Source organism: Gopherus flavomarginatus, chromosome 7, assembly GCF_025201925.1.
Source record: "Gopherus flavomarginatus isolate rGopFla2 chromosome 7, rGopFla2.mat.asm, whole genome shotgun sequence".
NCBI lineage: Eukaryota > Metazoa > Chordata > Testudines > Testudinidae > Gopherus > Gopherus flavomarginatus.
The window spans coordinates 14,148,161-14,171,114 of record NC_066623.1 but is presented as its reverse complement, the minus strand read 5'-3'; the positions used below and the strand labels follow the sequence as shown (position 1 = coordinate 14,171,114).

Sequence of the window (22,954 nt, the reverse complement as noted above, 5' to 3'; positions counted from 1 at the left end):
AAAAAATACAGCACTTAACAGGATTAAATTGCTTCATTGACTTTATTATTTGACTGTTGCATTGTAATGAAAGGTTTTAAAAAGTTTTATCATGGAAATTCTTAATGCAGTTGGAAAATTATTATCTGTGATGTTTAACCTCTCAAATTGAAAATATTATATTCACATTCAACGTATTTAATGTGGTAATCATGCTAAGGAGTAGGCATTTTGTGGATGTTATCTTCTCTGCAGGGCTGCCAAATTATCTGACAAACAAAAAAAAAATCAGTTGTACTGATTTTGACATGTCATGGTCATTAGTTTTTTGTGGGGCTGGAAAATGTCCTGATAACATATTAAAGACCAGGCTTAGCTGGAATTGAATGAGCACACACAAGGAAAGGAGTCAGAATGCAAGGAGCCTTTCTCTCAGTTTGTCCCTAGGGTAACGCCAATTGTGATTGCTATCCTGGGTCTCTTTGAGGCACAACTCCCCTTAAAGAGACAACAGGAGGAAAGGACCATGACCAGCCCTGCACACCACCAGCCACTGCATCTGGCTAGTTACACCAGGCAGCTCATGATGCACCCTCCTGAGGGAGCACAGCAGGTGCATTTCCTCTTTGCATTCCCCTCAAGAAGAAATTGTCTCTTTCAGTCCCAAAGCTTCCTTGTGGCTGCCCTGTAAGCAACTCTACCCCCTCACCCAGTGTAGAGCAGTACATAAGTGTCCTGATCAGCCCCTAAGGATAGTGGATAAGCACAGGGATGATTTTATTGGGGGCAGGAGGGGGACACCTCCAAATTTCAGTTGTTATGTTTCAAAAGAAAATGAGACATTTATTTTCTGCTGACGAGTAAGTTTATCTTCATTTCTTACTTTCTGTGGTAGCATAGACAAAATGTAATAAAACAAAATATCTAATCCCTATCATGTCATATTAAAAAGAGGCTTATTTATTTGCTGCCTTTTAGAAAGAACAATTGTTTTGGTTTCATAGAGCAGTGTCCTGATCAATAACAGCAAATCTTAGTTTAGTGATTTAAGTGCAACTTAATCTAATATTGACTGTTCTGTATTGCTAATGTATGCGGTATAAATGTTAAAATCATAAGTCTTTGGGTTGCAAACGGAGCAAACCAGTTGTGACTGAGTAGAAAAATAAGGGGTGCAGCTGAATTTAACTGAAATACCTACCCAGCTAATAATATGGACAGAGAGCACAATTGGTTGGTTTTGGAACCCAAATCTTATGTCTACTGAAAGAAACTTCCTATAGAAAGCAGGTGTGTGAGAGAGGATGATGGACAAGCTATCTTTTTTAGTAGCTATAATTTTTTTAAAGTCATTCTACTTAATATAACTGACCTATTTTTCCTACTGGGTTTGTTCAATGTACATATTAAAGCGAGATTTTTCTAACAGCTGGTTGCATTTGCACTGCTGGTAATATGAATATCAAGCTGCGTGTGTTCTGCTTCTTAACCCATGTATAATAAAGATTCTGGAGAATCAGAATTCATGGAATAATTTTGCTGATGCATGAGGCAGAATAGAATGCATCTTGTTGTTCTGAAACTATAAGGATCCATGGTACTGATGAACAAAAGTCATTAATCTAATGACTGTATGATTCTTATGCAACTTTAACTTAGTGGATGGAGCTTTTTAATTTGATTTATAAAATGTGCACCTGTCTCTAATTTTTTAAGGATTGTAACATGCACCAAATGAGTCAGATGTAACAATTTTTTTTGAAATATCTACCTCTTTCACTAATTTGCATAGCAATACTACCCATTATAAAGGCTCCCAATCTGTTCCTTCTAAGATTTCTCCCCACTTGTGTTTGTAATGAATGTTCTGCTCACTCCTCTTGCCTTCTTATTGTAACTGTACCTCTTAATCACTTCATTAATTTTTCACCCTTGATATCCTTTCTTTGGTATAGAATCTCATTGTCAAAAAATGGTTGTTAACTTAGCTGAACACAGGTAATAGATTTGTCTTGGAACTATATTTTTAAATAGGCATACTATGACTATGAAAGTGTTATCATACACTTCATGTCCCATTTTCATTTTCAGTGTTCAGGAGTGTGCCCAGCAGTGGCTTATTGGTAACTTTATTTGGCTATAGTGTGGCAAATACCCAGATTTAAAGTTAGCCTTTTAAAAATCCATTTTCCCTTTTTTAAAAAAAGAAGCCTTCACCACCTTATTAAATGCAATAGTCCCCATTTAACAGCTGATAATGGAAAAAAATTATCTTTTACAGTGGGCTAAATCTGGCACCAGTAGCACGACTCAGAGGTACCTGGGAAAAGCTACCAAGCAAGTATGAAAAGCACCTTAGAGACCTTCAAGATCTTTTTGATCCATCTAGAAACATGGCAAAGTACCGCAACATTCTTAGCAGTCAGAGCATGCAGCCACCAATTATTCCACTGTTTCCTGTTGTGAAGAAGGATATTACATTTCTGCATGAAGGTAACTCCCTATGTAGAGACGTAATAAATCAAAACGTAGAATAATATTTTAATCCTTTCTTCTTTTGTTTCCAGTGTTCCACATTATATGACTAAAAAGAATACGTAATATAATGCATGATGTAGTCTCCTCTTGATTAAAATGAAATATAATGCAGAATGTGTAACAGAGGAGGCAGATCCTAGACAAAAATTAAAAATTCAGTGGAGATATTAAATATTTAAAAAATTTAATCTTCATCAACTGCCTCCAAGGTTATGATAGAAGAGCTTTTGACTGTAGTAAACAATGTTCAGAACACTTCATATACGTTTCTGTCATAAGTCATCATTACAGTATTTGCAGAGTTAGTTCCATGTAGTGACTTGCAGAGGGTTACTTTTGCTTTAAAATATTTCTCCTTATTTAAAACCTTTCCCTTTTTAACAGTTTTCTGTTCTTCATTAGTAAAGGTTAAAGGGTTCTGAATATGGGAAGCTTTCAGATCTGTTGTCTCAGAATTGTTTGAACTAATTTAAAAAGGTAAATGTGTCAGTTTCATATTTGCATCATTTTAACATATGAAAATAAATCTGTGCATAGTCAGATTGTTCCATTTTTCCCCTACTGACAGCTGCCACTTTAGAATTAAATTAACAAGGGCAGAGGGAGCATTCCTATCTACTTTGAGTAGGCCTGACTGGCATCTGTATTCTGCCACTATGCTACTTCCTGGTTTTGACTGATACTTGAATTAAAGGCTTTTGACATCTGCTGAAGGGTGATATTATGGGAGACAAATAACATGTCAGCCTTAGAAAAGTAATGAATATTGCTTATATTTGTTCTGCATATTTCATTGCACAGGAAATGATTCAAAAGTGGATGGCCTGGTAAATTTTGAGAAACTTAGAATGATTGCCAAAGAAATTCGACAAGTCGTCAGAATGACCTCTGCTAACATGGATCCAGCTGTAATGTTCAGACAAAGGTGTGCAATTAAACAAGAAAGTAGGATTAAAGATATCTCTTATACAGTGGATAGGGTGTGGGTTTTTGTGCATGACCACGTATTTATGTTCCATTATTATTTCATTATCATTAACATTTATCATTAGAGTGAAATCTGTACCAAAGGGGATTTGTAAGAGTAAGGAATATATTTTACCATGATTTTAAAATGGAAATATTCCTGTTTATTTTTCATAATCTGGCTAGCACTTTAGGGTATGTTAGTACAATCACTATTTATTTTATTATGCATCACAGAAAAAAATCACTACACCTGCGTACAGCCTGATTATAATCAGGCTGTGTGCAGATGGAGTGCAGTGTAGAACCACCACCATCTCCAATCTGGGACAAGACATGAGGCTACTTGTAGTCTGTTGGCTGGAAAAGAAGCAGGAGCTATTCCGTGTCAGGTGTACAGGATGTTAGAGTCTCAAGATCCATGTAAATATACGTTCTGTGGGCCTGCCATATTTCATCTGGTCGAACTGATTTATGCAGGAACAGTACAGAGGTCCCCTACCCCCACCCTCTTCACCCATGGTCCCCTTGCGCAGCCCAAGTGTAGGACTTTAGTGTGGTGGCCCCTACAGCAGCTGAGTCAGGGTGACGCCCCATACTGAATCAGTAAGAATGTTAGTTAAGGGTATGTCTTCACTAGCAACTGGCTGTGTAGTTGCAGCACCAACGCTGAGAGAGAGCTCTCTCAGTGCTGTAAAGCCCCCCTCCCCCACGAGGGGAGTAGCTGCCAGTGATGGGAGTCCTGTTACCAGCGGTGTCTACACTGCCATTCTACAGTGCTGAAACTTGCAGGGTTCGGGGGGAGGAAGGGGGGGCGGGGAGGGTGTTTTTCACACCCCTGAGCAAGAAAGTTGTAGCGCTGTAAAGTGACATTGTAGACAAGGCCTTAGCCAGAAGGAACCTAACTTGGTATTCAGTTCACACAGTGATTTTTCAGGGCTGGCAGTTAGAAAAAGCGCCATTTTACTTGTAATGTGAGCAAGTTTGGTATGTAATTATTGAGCTACAAATGTGGCATACCACAATGTTGTTTTAGCATAGTCACTTTTCAGAGAAGGGTCTTGCTTTCATAACAGTATAGATTATACAAGCAAAAAATCCACATTTAAAATGAAATCCGTAAAATATTCATCTGATGAATTACAGTGGCTCATCAGAAACCATTACAGTTATATAGGTAAATCATATATTTACAGATCAGTTCTGTCTGAAAATCTATCTATACTTTAAATGCTTCACAGGAGACAATAAAGTCTAATTGTTACACTGATTGAATGTCAAATAAATAGTTCACCTGTGATATGCCTTTTAAACTTCCAATATGCATCTTAAGGGGCACATCAAACAGAGCAGCAAAGAATCCTGTGGCACCTTATAGACTAACAGACGTTTTGGAGCATGAGCTTTCGTGGGTGAATACCCACTTCCTCAGATGCATGTAATGGAAATATCCAGGGGCAGGTATATATATGTGTGCTAGCAAGCAAGCCAATTACAGAACCAGTTTCTCCTCTCTTGGTTTTCACACCTCAACTGCTAGAACAGGGCCTCATCCTCCCTGATTGAACTGACCTCGTTATCTCTAGCTTGCTTGCTAGCACACATATATATACCTGCCCCTGGATATTTCCATTACATGCATCTGAGGAAGTGGGTATTCACCCACGAAAGCTCATGCTCCAAAACGTCTGTTAGTCTATAAGGTGCCACAGGATTCTTTGCTGCTTTTACAGATCCAGACTAACACGGCTACCCTCTGATACTTGACATCAAACAGAGTGATCTCATAAAATGCTTTGTCTGCTATTGTTCTAATTAGCACCTGTGATTAGAAGGGAAAAGGTCTTCTTTTTTCATTTCATTTATAGTCAGTTTCATTGTTTCTCCCGTATAGTCAATCAGTTTCCTCTGTTATAAAAAACTCCAATAAAACATTTTGATTAAAAAGACAAATGAACAAAAAAAATGTAGTGCTTGTGCAAATACTTCAACAAGTTCATTACTAATTAGAACAAAGCTTCTAATTCTTTAGAATATATTTGTCAAATAACATATTTTTCCACAAGCAATCAAAATGAAAAACACAAATTTATACCATTTCTTAGTATGTTTCTTATAATTACAATTCTAATGCATTAAATTCCGTTAATCTCATAACACTTCCCACAATGTGAATTTTTCTAAAAGATATAAATGTTTCATACTGTCTGTCAAAAGTAAATAATAACAGGTAAGCTGTTTGAATTTGATGATGCAACATCAAACATTGATTTTTCATGTTAAATATTTCCCACAAGTTAACTGGAGTTTGGCTTTAAATTTGTAGGTTAAACATAAAAACATGCAATATATTCTTCTATATTCATTAAAATATTGTATGGAGTTCTCCTCTCCCCCCACCGCATTCCGTTAAAACCGTATATTATTCTTTGAGAAGAATGTTTGCCTGATAGCATTTTTTCTTTTCTATACTTTCCTGTCTACATCTTTTTCTTCCTGAATGTCAACTGTGATATTTTTCCTGTGCTTTTCTGTTCAAATACATGCTTCAATGTATATGGCTCTTGCTTACAGGAAGAAGAGGTGGAGAAGTTTGGGGTAAGTGTAGAGATGAATGCAATTAAGATAAACAAAGATTATGCAACTTTTAACATACTGCATCCTCCTCATTAGTGCATGCATTTGAAATACAGCATGCATTTTATTAACCCTGCAATACATATATTTGGTAAACAGATTTAGCTTTTGTACCTCGAGTTGATTTTATGTTCTAGATAAGCTGTTTCAACTTTAGTTTAATGCAGAAAGAGAAACTGTTATCCAATTACAGTCTAATGCAGAGTATTTTTTAAAACAACTTTTAAAACCTATCTCAGAAGTTCAAACTAGTACTTATTGTTTTATACTGCAGCTATGTATTGGGTTATTGTAATTATAATCCTCGCTAAACTTTGAGTCCAATTGTAATTCTGAGTTGCGTAATATCTCACATTTTTTAACTGTACTTACAAAGGATCAAATCCTGCATTTGGGCACATTCCAAAATCCTCATTGACTTCACTTGGAGTTTTGGTTGTCCAAGGAATGTAGAATAGGGACCAAAATGATTGAGAGTGCAATATGATTGGTTAATAAAGATTCTAACCAATGCCTGCATATTACAATGACTTAATATATTGGAGCTGATTATTGGCATTATTTGGCTTCCTAGAGCCAAATAATCCTTGATCCTAGAGTTTCTATTAAAGAAAAAAGAACAAAATAGCAAAAATAAATAAAACTAAATAAAAACTAAAAATAAATAAATTTAAATAGGAATTATAATCAACATACCTCTTCTATTATTTCTTTCTTCTGAGTAGTATGAAGGACAATGACATAGCTAACACGTTCCAACCCTGGGATTGTGAAAACAATTTAAATGAGAATGAGAAAATGTGTATGATTTTTAAAAGGAATTGACTTTTTAAAAACTCTGTATGTACATAAGAAATAAAACCCATAGGTCATTAATGATTAAGTATAAAGTTGTCTAGTCATCCACCTACACTTTATCAGGTGAGATTTCCTAATGCAAATCAGCACAGTAAATTCTGCCAATAACGTCTCCCTTACCTTGGGATCTCGGTACCTGTTCATTGGCTGTCCATCTTTCCATCTCTCTGTATGTACAGAGGAGGTATAGCAGGTGATGCTGGGACACGAAAGTCTAGAATACTTCAGTGAGGACCTACAGCTGTGAGTTCAGTTTATTGCTGAAGCCAGTTTCTTTTCTTTTTGTTTGTTTTATATTTATTTAAAAACCCGTATACAGTCACCCTCACTCCTATGCTAGAAAGCCATTAAGGAGGGGATGGGTGTAAGTATAGGCCTTTAAAGGTGATCTGCAAATACTTCTTAAAATTGTTTGTGCCCAGTTCTTCTACTGTATGATGCAAAAAGGCAGACTGAAAGCTTGTGTCTCAGCATTTTTTCCTCCTATTTTAAGTCGAAGGATGCAAAATCGGATTCCCTAGTTTTGCTAGATCATTGGCGTCCAAGATGTGGATTGAGAATGCTCATCCCTTATTGCAGGGATATTGAGTTGCGAACACAAACATCTTTTCTTTCCTATGTGTATTAAGGTTTGGATTTAAATAGATTTTAAAATTCTGCTTCTGTTAACAAGTCTGACTCCAAATATCTTCCCCTCTTAATTGCTTGGCTTTTGGTCTTCTATGATAACATAAATCCACTAGTTCACTAGTCATCCATTACATTCCAGGGTGGACTTGAATCTCTAATGTAAAAAACAGGAGAGGGCAAATAAATATTTTTGGCTGCCATTGCTCACATTCAAGCAAAAAGGGGCACTAGCTCAATTTTTTTCTCTATTTTAGGTCATGTTTAAAACCGTACATGAGACTCTGGAAGCTAGCTCCCATCCATGTATGCTTTGCCTGTGGGCAAAGGAATAGAGTCTAATGGGGAAATCTGTTCCCTCATCCCCACTATCCAGGGAGCAGAGTGAAGTTTTCAGGGCTTCATGGTAGCTGCCACCAATATAAAGCTTGCTAGAGAGCTTTCATTTGGTATGGTACTGTTAAAATATCAGCGAGCATCATGGTTTATAGCATAATATGTGTACTCTTCCATTGTTCCTGACCATAATTGATAGATACATATCTGCTTTAGCATTGAATGTATCCAAATGCTGAGGATTCCACAACCTCTCTTGCCATCCGCATGACTGTAATATAATGATACGTTTTCCATAATTAACCTATATCTTCTTGATGTATTTGAGGTGATTACTTTGAATTTGACATGTGTGAGTGATTGATCCAAAAATTTATTAAACTCCTTTTTTTATATAGTGAACAGCTGTGTCTCCCCTTCATTCTTTCCTTAAGTTCAACATGTCCAGTTCTATTAACTTTTCCTAAAATGTTAGGCTTATTTTCCACCTCTTTTACTATTATGGTTACTCTCTTCTGAACGCTTCCTGTGGATTTTGTGAAGCATTGTTACTTAGGATCCTGGATCATTTGGACTTTTGGCCTTTATGCCTTCTTATATACCTGTGAAATATGTTTATTTCCAAATAATGGTTGCATATCCTGCTACGTGTGATTTCTTTAACAAGTCAATTACCTTTATAAATATCTTTACACAGCATTCACTTTTAAAAGAAAAGTTATACCTGTGAATGCTTTATGAGACTATTCAGGCATCATTTATATGAGTTAAATTTAAAGCTTACTTTAGAACTTACTGTGTAATGCAGCTGTCATGATGAACATTTATAAAATATTTTCTTGATTTTAATATTGACCAAAATAGAGTTCTTGGCCATACCTTGGCAACTGAACAAGAGGTGGATGGCAGTTTGAATGTACAAGAGATTTAGTAAGGGATTAATAGAGCCTTTAACCTTTAGGTCAATAGTTCAAAGCTAGCAAAGTTGGATAGTGACCAACAGGTGTAACAATGGATTCTTAAGTTAAACTATTTGATGATCTAGCTCTAATTCCTCAAGGAGCAAGTGAATCTAAATAGGCAGCCCTTTTGGCAATTTCAGAGACCAAAGATTAAAGGGACATGGAAGGCTTACGTACTCCTCCATAGACAGGGTATCTCCAAATCAGGGTTTAAGCATATTGATAGACCAGTAAGAGTAAAGCATGGACTGTCACTGTCCTTCTATGCCTGCCATTTTGAGAAATAGAAGACTGCACTTTCCTGTGCTATCAGTCCAGCAAAAAAAATAAAAGGCTTTGTTGTGGGCATTATTTCTAGGTGGCAAAACAGAATGAGGAATGAGCAACATAATGCACTTTGGATATATGAGACTGCTTTTCTGTTTATCACAACTTTACCAGTTCTTCAGACATTTTGGAGAGCTTAGTGATAGAGTAGGATAATTCAGTAATAGTTCACCTCTGCAAGAAATTAGGTTTTCAGTCTCAGATAAGCATATGCTAAGGACCAAATTACTTAAACCAACTTCAACACTGTTGGTATGTTTGTCTGCCAGCGTAACCCACAATTGAAATGGTAAGGGTTTTGCAGAACAGAACTAAATTAGCAAAGCTGCATAGGCAGCTTACACAGCATTTTGCCTGGTTCTTGCCAGTTCCACACTTCCACGAGTAATCCTTTCTAGACTCAATATACTCTTGTCATTTTACCAAATTACTTTAAGACAAATGTTGTTTTAACGCTATTCATCTCTTTAACTCATTTGCATCAGCATGCACGAGCCCTAACTGAAGTGTGCTGGTATTAATCTGCTTCAGCCTATGCTACTATAACACTTCATTCTTGAAGTGAACCTGAAGTTTACTGATTTGTCTTTTCATTTTGTAGGTCTCTGAGCCAGGGCAGCACAAACTCAAACATGCTTGATGTTCAGGGAGGTGCTCACAAAAAACGTGCTCGACGCAGCTCACTCCTTAATGCCAAGAAGCTGTATGAGGATGCCCAGATGGCCAGGAAGGTGAAGCAATACCTTTCCAATCTGAATGTGGAAACCGATGAGGAAAAATTCCAGATCATGTCACTTCAATGCGAGCCTGCATATAGCACTTGTAAGTAAAGCAAACTCAGTTAGACAAGGTTGCTGGTGGAGAAGATTACCCTCCTTGCCATACGAACCTGGTTACGTATGCTGTTGTGCTAGAAACATAGCAATATGTTTGCATAGAAGAAGACCCCTTTAAAGGACTGTCACTTCTTGATTATGTACACTATTTTTAAATGATGACCCTACTACCTTCAAATATAAATTTAGGAATGTTTTTAACAAAGAAAAAAAAATGTCACGGTAGTAAGAAATTTGTCATTGCAGACACTAAAAAAACCTTGGCTGATACAGTTTCAGCAACCCAGCATTTGTCTTTGATTGCACTTGCACAAGTCTGGAGTGACAGCTCTTATTTTTGGCCTTCAGTTGTTAAGTTGTGCGTCATTTAATAAGTCTGCCAAAGAATCTTATTGTACACTTGATCCGTTCTTGCTGCACTGTCACTTTACAGAATTAAGGAAGGATAAAAGTAACATTTACCATATGAGCTGCAAGGAAATGAAAAGACACAAAACCAATATAGAAACTAGCCATGGATAAAGAGTAAATAAGCAATTCTTGCATTATGGCTTACAATAAGAGTTGAACAGCAGGGAGGAAGTTATGCCAATATTGCCAGCGTTGACTGATGAGACTGACATGGTTTGACAGTCAAAAATGAAGGGCAGCAGCAGGAAAAATCTTGTAAACTAAACTCCTTTGAGACTACCTTACTAAATAAGGTTTCGTCTACTTTATATTTTACCCTTGTATAGTACACAGTCCAATAAATTCCTATTTTTTAAAATTAACAATTATAATTGCATGTGGTTTTGATAATTATTTTTGTGAATAAGTTATTGACACCTTAACTAAGGTTGAGCTAGTGTGGAAGGAATTGAGACTGTTTGGTAGAAGGAAGAAAAGGTATATATTTGCAGAAATGATAGCTTGGCACTTAAATACTGTCTTTCATCTGAGGATTTCAAAGCCCTTTCGATTAATTCAGATAAGCCTTTGAAATTCCTCATGGTATAAATAGCATTATGTCCATTTTATAGATGTGTTAACAGAGTACAGAGAGTAAGTGAATGACTTGCCTGACTTGGAGTCATGTGCAGAATGAAGAATAGGACTTGAGAATTTTGATTCCCAGGCTGAATACTTAGCTCTTCTCTTTAGGATCACAGTAATGAAATAGATGATAGATACGTCAAGAATTAACTTGCTTGCTAGGTATCCTCCCTGCTCTGTTAACATGGTGTGTGATCTTGCCATATTGTTACCCAATATATTGGTTTGTATTCAGATATTTTCAATTTCCAAATCATTGTTCTCCCCACTTTCACCTCCACAGGCAAGTGTGGTGTACAGACACGTTCCCTTGGTCATCTTGCAGGGTATATAGGCTCTTGTTTTTGTGTATAATTATTGTTCCTCTCTCCTCCCTCCATCCCCAATGAAATTGTTTTGTGGCTACATACTACAGCGCTCTCAAGAAGTAAGGAGGAGTAGCATTTATAACAGCAGCAACCCAGGGAAGTCTATGTGGGAGGGATTTGGGTGTTTGAAGGCAGGTTCTGGAATGGAAAGCTCATGGATATGTAACCAACAGGGTTGTCTTCTCCAAGTTTAGAGCTGAAGTTTTGCTGGACCTCAGGAAGTCAGTGTTTTGGTACTAGAGCAGTGGTTTTCAACCTGTGGTCAACCCTGGTGGTCTTTGTCTAAGGCAGTGGTTTTCAAACTTTTTTTCTGGGGACCCAGTTGAAGAAAATTGTTGATGCCCACGTCCCAACAGAGCTGGGATGTGGGGTTTGGATGTGGGAGTGGCTCAGGGCTGGGGCAGAGGGTTGCGGTGCAGGGGTGAGAGTTGCGGAGTGGGCCAAGGAATAGGAGTTCAGGGTGTGGGAGCAGACTCAAGGCTGGGGCAGAGGATTGGGGTGCAGGGGTGAGGGCTGCAGGGTGGCGCCAGGAATGAGGGGTGCAGGGTGTGGGAGGGGGCTTGGGGCTGGGGGTTGAGGTGAGGGAGGGGGTCAAGGCTCTGAGCTGGGGGTTCAGGCTCTGAGGTGTGGCCAGGGATGGGGAGTTTGGGGTGCAGAAAGGGTTTCAGATTTGGGTAGGAAGCTCAGGGCTGAGAGGCAAGAGGTTGGGACACAGGGTTGGGGTGTAGACTTACCTCCAGCGGCTCCTGGTCAGCGGCACAGACGGGGTGCAGAGGCAGGCTTCCCACCTGTCTTGGCACTGCAGACCACGCTGTGCCCCGGAAGCAGCCAGCAGCAGGTCCAGTTCATAGGCGAAGGCACACAAGCAGATTTGCGCGACTCCCGCCCACAAGCACTGCCCAACCCCTCAGCTCCCATTGTGCAGTGCCTGAGGAGGGGGCAGCGCACAGAGCCCTGTGGCCCCCATGCCTAGAAGCCAGACCCGCTGCTGGCTGCATTCGGGGCGCAGCGCGGTGTTGTGAAAGGTAAACACTAGCCTGTCTTAGCTGAGCAGCACTGCCGACGGGACTTTTAACAGTGGCAGTGCTGACCCGAGCAAGGTGACCCAGTGTCTTACATGCTCCGACCCAGTACGGACCCACAGTTTGAAAAACACTGCTCTAAGGGGTCTGCGAAAGATTGTTGTTACTATAGAGGAGTGGTTTTGAACCTCTGGTCCACGGACCACAGACTGACTGAGATTTCCAAAGGGGTCCACACCTCTGTTTGTAATTTTGTAGGGGTCCACAAATGAAAAAGAGGTTGAAAAGCACTGTACTAGAGTTCAGTCTTGTTTTATAGGAAAGTCTGTTAAGTAGTTGAGCGTCTGATCTACCTGTTGTTACTGCCTCACTCCTTTTTTTTTTTTTTTTTTAAATGTCAGAATCCAAGTTGAAGTGAGACCTGATCATCAAGGTTTTACATGTCTCAAAGTATCTATGGGTAGACTTGGCAGAATTCAATTTTTAATTTTTTATAATTTTGATGGCTAATACGAATGTTTATTTATAAGTATTTTAATGTTTTTATCCATTTAAATGTTCACAGTTGTGGAAAATTAAGCGGGGAGATTAGACAGTAGGCAAATCAGACGATAATTAGTTAATGACAGTAGACACTGGGTTTGAGAAATTTTAAAGCTTTATAACCATTAAAATACAAATTGTCAACATCACATATCAAAATTATACCAAGTATATGTCCTTCAGTCAAACTCTTGATTTCTCATCAGCATTTTTTCTTACTTTGTCTATCTGCTAATTTCTATTATCAATGGAAATATTTTTTGATTAGTATTTGTGCATACAGTGAAATCAGTGTTTACTGATAAAATCGAATCTTTCCAAGCCTATGAGTGTGTTTTTAAGGAATATGCAGGGACACCATTACCAGTGAGTGTCCAGTGCTGTTCCATTTTAGTATTGAGAACAATCTCAGAAATACTCATTAATTTTAGAAAGTCAGTTTGTGATTAGTTTCTTGTAGAGGCCCTTTTATCCCCCTATAATTTTCTGTTAAATGACACCTGCCTAACAGGTCGTATTTCCAATTTTTTGACAATATCTTCATCTGTGAATTGGAGAGGGCTTTCTATTTAAGATTTCTCATAGTGTTGTTGCTTATACAAAACATTTATTAAAAGTTTTCTGTAATGGAAGTGATTTGGGGCTCATACAAATGGCCACGCTTGGATCCAATTAGTGATTTTGAATTTCATGTTGGCACTGTCAGAGAATATGCCGAGTAATTTAAAGAAAAAGAGTAGCTTGCATGAACAAAGAAAGCACAGCATGATCACAGCCTTTTTTCTGCTTCTTGTGCTGTATGTTTGGCAAAGTATGGTAATAACATGGTTTGCTCACACTTGGAGGCAGAACCATGCACTACATTTTATATTCAGTTTTCTTCTTTAGTAGCAATAAAAGAACATATAATGTGGAAGTCTCAGTATATGATTTATGTGTAAGCTTAAAATATGACTAAGTGTCAGAAACATGAGTGTTACAAGGTAATCTTTCAATTCTTTTAAATAAATCATGGCATCCAGACTTCAAATACCGTTTATCCTGTTTGTGCAACACTACGTTATGTATTTGTTTAGATATAGGGTCTGTACTAACTATTTTAATTCCATGTGCTACAGCAATACAAGTCAGATTTTTATGATCTTTTACAAGATGGTATTAAATGGACACATGAATAAATATAGTATAGAGAGAGCTGAACTAATATAGCTGACTAACTCGAATAACAGAGGAAACAAACCTTTGTAATTCAAACAGAAAACTAACAGCTAGTGGGAGTTGCTTAGGAATCTTATACCCTTTCCCTAAACCTTAAAAACATTTTCACAACTGGAAGACTGCAAAAATGAGGACAAGGGTTGCTCTCTTCTCAGCTAGCAGGTTTAGGCCACAGCCGAAGTGTGATCACAGGAACTAGTGTTTTGACTTGTTGTGTTATGGTAATCCTATTTTCTGACTTTAAAACCATGCCGGAAGTGGAAAGAATTGTGAATGAAAAGTACACAGTGGCATAACCTATTATGGCCCTAATTTAGCAAGGTACATAAACATGTACCTAATTCATTTAGCCCCACTCCAGTCAATGGGATTAGTCCTGTGCTTAAAATTACACTCATGTTAAAGTGTCTTCCTGAGTTGGGGCATATATATATGGATTCACAAGTGGATAATCTTTCTGAAGAGAGAAATTCAGCACAAAGACGCTGCTTCTCAGCAAGGTGGATTGAATTAAATCAAGGTGATTTAAATCACTGATTTTAATCATGATTTAAATTAGTGTATTAAACATTGATTTAAGAAATCAATTTAAATGTGTTTTCACCTTTGTACTTTGCTGTTATTTTCCTAAAGAGAGGTTGATTATCATTGATTAGTAACCACTAAAATATGTTTATTTGCAACTCATTATAGCCTTTGCATAAAACTTGGTACTTTTTTCCTAACCAAAAGAAAACACTATACACATTTCTTTAAGCAATTAGCTATTCAGAGTCTTAATTTTTACATTTTTAAATTTGTTAGAAAATGCTGAATGATGCATTTTTTATTTACTAGGGTTAATTTTTTTACTTATGATTTGTATCAAGCTCTAGATGAATGGAATTTGGAATTCAATTAAATTCATAACAGCATTTTAAAGTTTTTTATTAAAACTACCTTTAATATGCAGGCTTCGTAAGAAAAGTAAATTTGTAAAATGTGTTTTGCATTTAAAACTGATTTATTAAAAAAAGGAAGTATTATCAGTAGTTTTAGTGAATTGAACTGATTGTTTCTGGTCAACTTGTCCTTCAAGTTTTTAGAACTAGTAGATATCATCATCTCACAATTACAGTAGTTTTAAATTCATGGACTGGGAGAGGAAAACATGCTTTTCTGCCTTTTCAGCTCCCAGTCAGTTTAACTGTGAATGAACTAGTCATTAAACCAGGTCCGTCGAGATAAATTTGGAGCCCCAGTACATCATGTGAACTGGGGACCCAACCCCTCCCATATCCCTTTATTTATGCAAATGTTGCAGACATTATGGGGGCGGGGGGCTGGTATTATTTTCCCTTTGCTCTCAGCATCCCTACATTGAACTGAACTAGTTGAATAAACTGAAATGAAGAAAATATTCTCTCTGCACCTGCAAAAGAGGCTTTTTTCTGTCAAACACTGATTTAGCACTTCAACAATCTTGTTCCAGGTACTTAGCCAGTGACTTTCACCAGTTCAGTGGTTTGACTTTCTTTAAAAGTTTGGCAGCAAACATGTACTGCTTGAGTAATATTATTTTTATTTAATTTAAATTATGTTAACAGATCATAGTTTAGATATTAGCATAAGTTATTATAACAGAATTAATTTTATATGTTTGTTTAAAAAATACATTAAATTTACAATAAAAAATCTCATTTAATTTTTTTAAAATCAGTTTTTATTTACCTGGCTTCTGAAGCTGTTGTCTAAATACTAAAAAATTCACCTAGTTTTGTTTGCCTCAAGACTTGATACTACATGGACTCTAACACGTAATTCTGTAATCCTAATGTTGCAAAGTTAATTTAAAGAGAATAAATCAGACACATAAATGTCCTTAATATGAAAAACATGTTTAGTAGTTGATATCTGCTACAAGTCAAGTCAGCCTGATCACAGTGAAAGAAGGGCTTCTCTGTAGGATGACCACACATCCCTTTTTGGCTGGGCAGTTCTTTTTTTAAGCTCTGTCCCAGCTGTACGTACACACTCACTCACTCTTTTTTTTGCGAAGCTGGGCATTTGTCCTGTTTGCCCCTGCCAACTGATCCAAACAGGACAAATACAGTTTTGTCAAACAAGTAGGATGCAACCCCTAATGGGGCGCAGAGGAACATGGGGGTGGGGTGAGAATTGGCAACACCAGCCCCACATGGGAGGGAGAGCAGCCCAGGCTGAGCCAGCCCCATGCAGGAGAGCGAGCTCAGGAGAGTGACTCGGGCCCGTGCCGGCCGTGCATGTGGTATCCCATTTTCCTTTTGGGAAAATACAGTCACCTTACTTTTTTGGAACTGCCTAGGATATAAATACCTGGTCACCTGGAAGGGCAGTGATCTCTCACATGCACCTCATCCAGCCACTTCCTGTTCCTCCCTGCTCTGTCCAGGTAAACTTGGTCATTCCTTCCCCTCTGCCACCAATTGCACAGGGAGCCTCCTATAGGGTAAGCTATCTCTTTTCTTCCAGCTAGCTGGACTAAGGACCCACTGTGTACAGTTGCTGTGACGACATTTTCTGTATAGTTGTGATGTTCATGCTTTTCAATGTTGTAATTTTGCACTGAAATGTAAAATACGTTATTAGTGGAGTTCAGTTATAATGGGAGTAAATCAAATAATTTCTCATTGCATTATGTGCCTGCATAACTATTTGAAAAAATATTGAAATATTAGGAATATTTTTAACTTGTTTTTATGTGTTTGCCTCTGTAATATAACAAGACTGGAGTGCCTTGAATAGATATTATCTATGTTATAGTATAGACTGATGTTTAAAAGGCTGTTATTGTCTGGTCAGTCATTTTCTCTAATATCACTATAATAAATCTTGCAAATTAGAGTGCAAAGTTGCTAATATTCCACTTTTTCCCATAACAGTGACCAAGAATTTAAATGAGAGAAAAGGTGCAAAATCCTCAGAAATGTCACCAATACCCATGAGGTCAATAGGTCAAACCACAAAAGCCCATCTGCATCAACAAAACAGAATGAGCCAAGTTCTCCAAGTTCCAGCTGTTAATTTGTACCCTATTAGAAAAAAAGGACCAGCTAAGGACCATGTCACCTTCAGTGAGTATCTGCAATTTGTATTTCCAGTATTCAAAGTAAATTGTGTGGTTAGTAAGTTTGAGAAGGGGAGAGGGATTGGATTCCGAATCAACCAAGTATTTGAAATATTTATTATGGAAGCATTGCAATCGTTCAACCACAGTAGTTCAAGGTTTCATTTACCTTTTTCATTTATAACATGTCTCAAACTCATTTCCATTTAGTTATGTATAAGAAAGCATAATGTTTATCCCACAAGAAAGAACAAAACATACCTTAAATTATTTGCACAACTAAGTTTCCAATACCTTTTTTAGTTCTTAATGTTTTGAATTACAAATCCCATTGTATGTAAAGATACTTTCTTGCTTTAGTTTCATAGGCCTCTTCTATAACACATATGTTAGCAGGAAAACAACCATTGCCTCAGAGAGTGCTATTTAAAAAAGTAGAACTAGTTCAGTTTCTGAACCAGGCTAATTAAAGTGAATACAAGCCTACCATCATAACAGGGCAGATAGCAGGTGATTTACCATTGTGCTGAGCAGTATATATTTCTATTCTTCTGAATGGAAATCTTACAAACTGAGTAGAATTACATTCCTTTTTGCCTTCATGACATAATGAATATAATACATTTTAGTGAGTGTTATCACAGAAGTAAATCACAGGAAATTTAATATTTCAAACTGTGGAGTACCACTGTAATAGCATTATGGTCAAACAGAACAACATATGTTCTTCTTCGAGTGATTGCTCATATCCATTCCAGTTAGGTGTGCGCGCTGCGCGTGCACGTTCGTCGGAAACTTTTTTACCCTAGCAACTCCAGTGGGCTGGCAGGTCGCCCCCTAGACTGGCGCCGCCATGGCGCTTGATATATACCCCTGCCGGCCCACCCGCTCCTCAGTTCATTCTTACCGCCATGTCGGTCGTTGGAACTGTGGAGCACGGCTTTGCTGTCTTCCACGTCCCTAGCTCTCCTTCGTTGTACAGTTCATAGTTGTAATTAGTAGTAGTTAGTTGTTAAGTATAGTTAGTTAAGTAGTATATTGTAAATAGTTGTAAATATTTGTTAGCTGGTTTGGGCCGTAGCCCTTCCCGGCACCCGGCACCGGGCCCATGCCTGGTTCACCGGGCTTCAAACAATGCACGGCCTGTAAGAAGCCGATGCCGACCAGCGATCCCCACGACGCGTGCCTAAAGTGCCTGGGGGAATCGCACATCTCGGACAAGTGCCGCATTTGTAAGGCTTTTAAGCCTAGAACAAAGAAGGAGAGAGACCAGAGATTGAGGACTCTCCTTATGGAAGCGGCACTCAACCCGGCAGCTTCACAGACCGTCGCCTCTGCACCGGCACCGGAAAGACTCCCCGGCACCGTCCTTCCCCGGCACCGGGTCCCGAAGCAAGACCCTCGAAGTCTGCAACTCCATCCAGGCAGACTCGAGTGGAGCGCCCGGCACCTATCTCGGCCGTGGCACCACCGACTGGTTGAGCTATTGGGGTTGAGCTATTAGTCCCATCGACGCCGGAGACCTTGGCCTCGGCATGGGACCTAATCGCTCTAACAGAGCCATCTCAGCCTCCATCCCTGGTACCTCCGGTGCGGGTTGTGTCCAGAGGCAAGCCGACGATGAGAGCGCCGTCGCGGGACTCACGCTCGCTGTCGAGGTCCCGTTACCGTGGACGCTCCCGATCCCGGCGCCGCTCGCAGTCCCTGCACCGCTCCCCTCGGCGGTACCGGTCGCACTCGCGGCAGCGATCATCCTCCAAACAGTCCCGATCTGGTTCCAGTCACCGATACCAGCACCAGGACTCTAGGAGCCGTTCCCGCCGTCGATCAACTCCCCGGTCGACCTCCCGGCACCGAGCTGGTGGCAGGTCCCGGTCCCGGTCGACCTCCCAGCACCGCGTCGGTGGCAGATCCTGGTCCCGATCCCGGAACCGAGTCGGCGCCCGGTACCGGTCCCGATCCCGGCACCGAGTCCAAGACAGGCCCCGGTCCCGATCCCGGCACCGGTATGACTCCCGGCACCGGTCCCCGGCACCTAGAACATCTTCGGCGCCAGGTCGAGGGGATTCCTACCAGCTGCGTTCGGCCCCTCCATGGCCTTCTAGACAGCCCTCTGTGTCGTCACAGGCGGACAGCGTTTATGCACTGGGCACAGACAGGCACGCGGCCCTTTTTCATGACCCTCCTCAACAGGACCAGGGTCCGCAGCAGTGGGGGTTCTGGACTCCCTGGGCGTACCACCAAGCCCAGGGCCCCCAACAGCTTCCTCCTAGGTCTGCGACGACTGAGCACAGGGTGCCGGAGGCATCGCTGTCTCATCCCCCCCCCCCCTCCGGACAGGGAGGACAGGTCAGATCACCAGGACCCTGAGCTCCCTCCGGAGCCAGAGGCGCGGGCTCAGACAGACCCCCCGCTGGACACTCTCTTGCCAGGGGTCTCCTCATCGTCTTCTCCCGATGAGGCTGTGGCAGGCACTTCTTCCACCAGCTCTCCCCCACTCGACCTCAGGGCACACCAGGACCTCCTCAGGCGCGTAGCGCAGAACTTGAGCCTGCAAGCTGAGGAGGTCTCTGAGATCGAGGATCCCATGGTGAGCATCCTCTCCTCAGATGCTCCCATCAGGGTCGCCCTGCCCTTTATTCAGACTATCCAGGCCAACGCCAATACGATCTGGCAATCACCGGCCTCCATCCCCCCTACTGCACGTGGCGTGGAGCGGAAGTACATGGCTCCCTCCAAGGGCTATGAGTACCTCCATGTTCACCCGACACCGTGCTCCCTCGTAGTGCAATCGGTGAACGAGAGGGAGCGTCATGGACAAGAGGCCCCAGCTCCCAAATCCAAAGAGGCCAGGCATATGGACCTCCTCGGCCACAAGGTCTTCTCGGCGGGGGCCCTTCAGCTCAGGGTTTCCAACCAGCAAGCCCTCCTTAGCCGCTACGCCTTTAACTCTTGGGTGGCAGCGGATAAGTTTAAAGAGCTGTTGCCACAGGAGGCGCGTCAAGAATTTGCGGCAATTCTTGACGAGGGCAAGAAGGTCGCAAGAACCTCGTTGCAGGCCTCCTTGGACGCAGCGGACTCTGCCACTCGTACCCTCGCCTCAGGGGTTACAATGCGCCGCATCTCCTGGCTTCAGGTTTCTGGCCTTCCACTGGAGCTCCAATACACCATCCAGGACCTCCCGTTCGAAGGTCAGGGCCTGTTCTCGGAGAAGACAGACCCCAGACTAAAAAGTCTGAAGGACAATCGGGTCATTATACGCTCCCTTGGGATGCACACGCCCGGGACACAACGCAGACCCTTCCGGCCGCAACAACAGCAGCAGCGCCGGCCATACCCCCAGTTCCGCCAGCGGCAGGACATCAATAGGCGCCGCGGCAGAAATGGCAGGCGCAGGCAGTCGGGGAACCAGGGGAGGGCAGAACCAAAGCTCCTCCAAAGCCCCACCTGGACCCAAACCTTCGTTTTGAAGGTGCGCCCGAGGGCGTAGTACCAGTTTCCCCCACGGATCCTTCCCCCCCGTTTTCCAACCGCCTTTCGTTTTTCCACCGGGCGTGGACCCACATAACATCTGACCGCTGGGTCTTACGCACTGTGCAGACGGGATACCGTCTGCAGTTTTCGTCTTTCCCTCCCTCCCGCCCCCCACCCTCATCCCTCTTCAGGGACCCCTCTCACGAGCAATTCCTCCGCCAGGAGGTGCAGACGCTCCTCGACAAAGGAGCCATAGAGGCGGTTCCGGAGAACGAGAAGGGCAAGGGGTTTTATTCCCGCTACTTCCTCATCCCCAAGGCCAAAGGAGGCCTCAGACCTATCCTCGACCTGCGGGAACTCAACAAACATCTGGTGAAGTTGAAGTTCCGCATGGTATCCCTAGGGACCATTATCCCATCTCTGGATCCTGGAGACTGATATGCCGCCCTCGATATGCAGGACGCTTACTTTCATATCGCCATATTGCCACACCACAGACATTTCCTTCGGTTCGTGGTCGACCGCCATCATTACCAATTCGCGGTCCTCCTGTTTGGCCTCTCTACGGCCCCGAGGGTATTCACCAAATGCATGGCTGTCGTTGTCGCACATCTTCGGCGCAGTCGCATTCACGTGTTCCCTTACCTCGACGATTGGCTGATTCGGGGCACTTCAGAGCTGCAGGTCCGCAGCCACGTCCGCAGGATCACCGGCCTTTTTACTACCTTGGGCCTCATTATCAACATGGACAAGTCCACTCTGCTCCCCATGCAGAGGATAGAGTTCATTGGGGCCGTTCTGGACTCCACCTTGGCCAGGGCCCTTCTGCCGTTGCCCAGGTTCCAGTCGCTGTCGACCATCATTCAGCGCTTGCTGGCGGCCCCCCTGACCTCTATAAGGACATGCCTAACCCTGTTAGGCCACATGGTGGCCTGCACGTTTGTGACAGGTTATGCATGGCTCCGCATGAGGCCCCTCCAATCTTGGCTCATCGCGCAATACTGGCCGGCCAGACAGTCGCTAGACACGCTTGTCACAATTCCCCAGGGGGTATTGGATTCTCTCCGCTGGTGGCTAGACCAGTCCGTCGTGTGTGCGGGGCTCCCGTTTCACCCACCCCAACCCTCGGTGTCCCTAACAACGGATGCCTCAGATCTCGCCTGGGGGGCCCACTTGGGAACCCTGAGGACACAGGGCCTTTGGTCCCCGCAGGAGGTGGATTTACACATCAACATGCGGGAGTTGAGAGTGTTCTGTCATCAGCTTCGAGGTCGTTGTGTCGCGGTATTCACTGACAACACGACGACCATGTACTATATCAACAAGCAGGGCGGCACCAGATCCTCTCCCCTATGTCACGAGGCGATGCGACTCTGGGACTTTTGTATAGCCCACTCCATTCACCTCACGGCTTCTTTCCTCCCCGGAGTACGGAACACGCTGGCGGGACCGCCTGAGCAGATCCTTCCTCTCGCACGAGTGGTCCCTTTGCCCGGACGTCGCCCTCTTGATCTTCCAGAGGTGGGGTTGTCCCCGCATGGACCTCTTCGCGTCCAGGGGGAACAGGAAATGCCAGGCGTTCTGCTCCTTTCAGGGCCGGGAACCCGGGTCTATAGCAGACGCCTTCCTTATCCCGTGGACGACCCACTTGTTCTACGCATTCCCTCCGTTCCCACTAGTCCACAAGGTCCTTCTGAAGGTGCGCAGGGACAGGGCCCGCGTGATTGTGGTAGCTGCAGCGTGGCCCAGGCAACATTGGTACCCCATGTTGCTGGATCTGGCCATAGCCAACCCAGTCCCCCTGCCCCTTCACCCGGACCTGATCACCGAGGACCACGGCAGTCTCTGTCACCCGGACCTCCAGTCGCTGCACCTCGCAGCGTGGCTCCTCCGTGGCTGACCAGATCCAAATTACGCTGCCCTACCCCGGTACTTGAGGTACTCCTGGGCAGCAGGAAGCCTTCCACCAGAACGACGTACTTGGCCAAGTGGAAGCGTTTCTCCTGTTGGTGCACGGAGAGGGGTTTCCTCCCTATGGAAGTTTCGGTCGCCAATATTTTGGACTACATTTGGTCCCTCAAGCAACAGGGCCTGGCGATATCGTCCCTTCGGGTTCACCTGGCGGCTATCTCCACCTTTCATC

At 42.2% G+C, this 22,954-nt stretch overlaps 1 protein-coding gene across 8 annotated transcripts in view; it reads left to right on the top strand.

Annotated features, from left to right (window-relative positions):
- The window catches only part of RAPGEF6 (Rap guanine nucleotide exchange factor 6), a 268,596-nt gene that overhangs the window by 220,019 nt on the left and 25,623 nt on the right, over window positions 1–22,954 (top strand). For all 8 annotated transcript variants that reach the window (XM_050962513.1, XM_050962511.1, XM_050962518.1 and 5 more), the window contains 4 exons: window positions 2,261–2,472; window positions 3,319–3,442; window positions 9,832–10,052; window positions 17,153–17,344. In XM_050962513.1, the coding sequence (XP_050818470.1) occupies window positions 2,261–2,472; window positions 3,319–3,442; window positions 9,832–10,052; window positions 17,153–17,344 (749 nt within the window). The remainder of the gene's footprint in view (window positions 1–2,260; window positions 2,473–3,318; window positions 3,443–9,831; window positions 10,053–17,152; window positions 17,345–22,954) is intronic.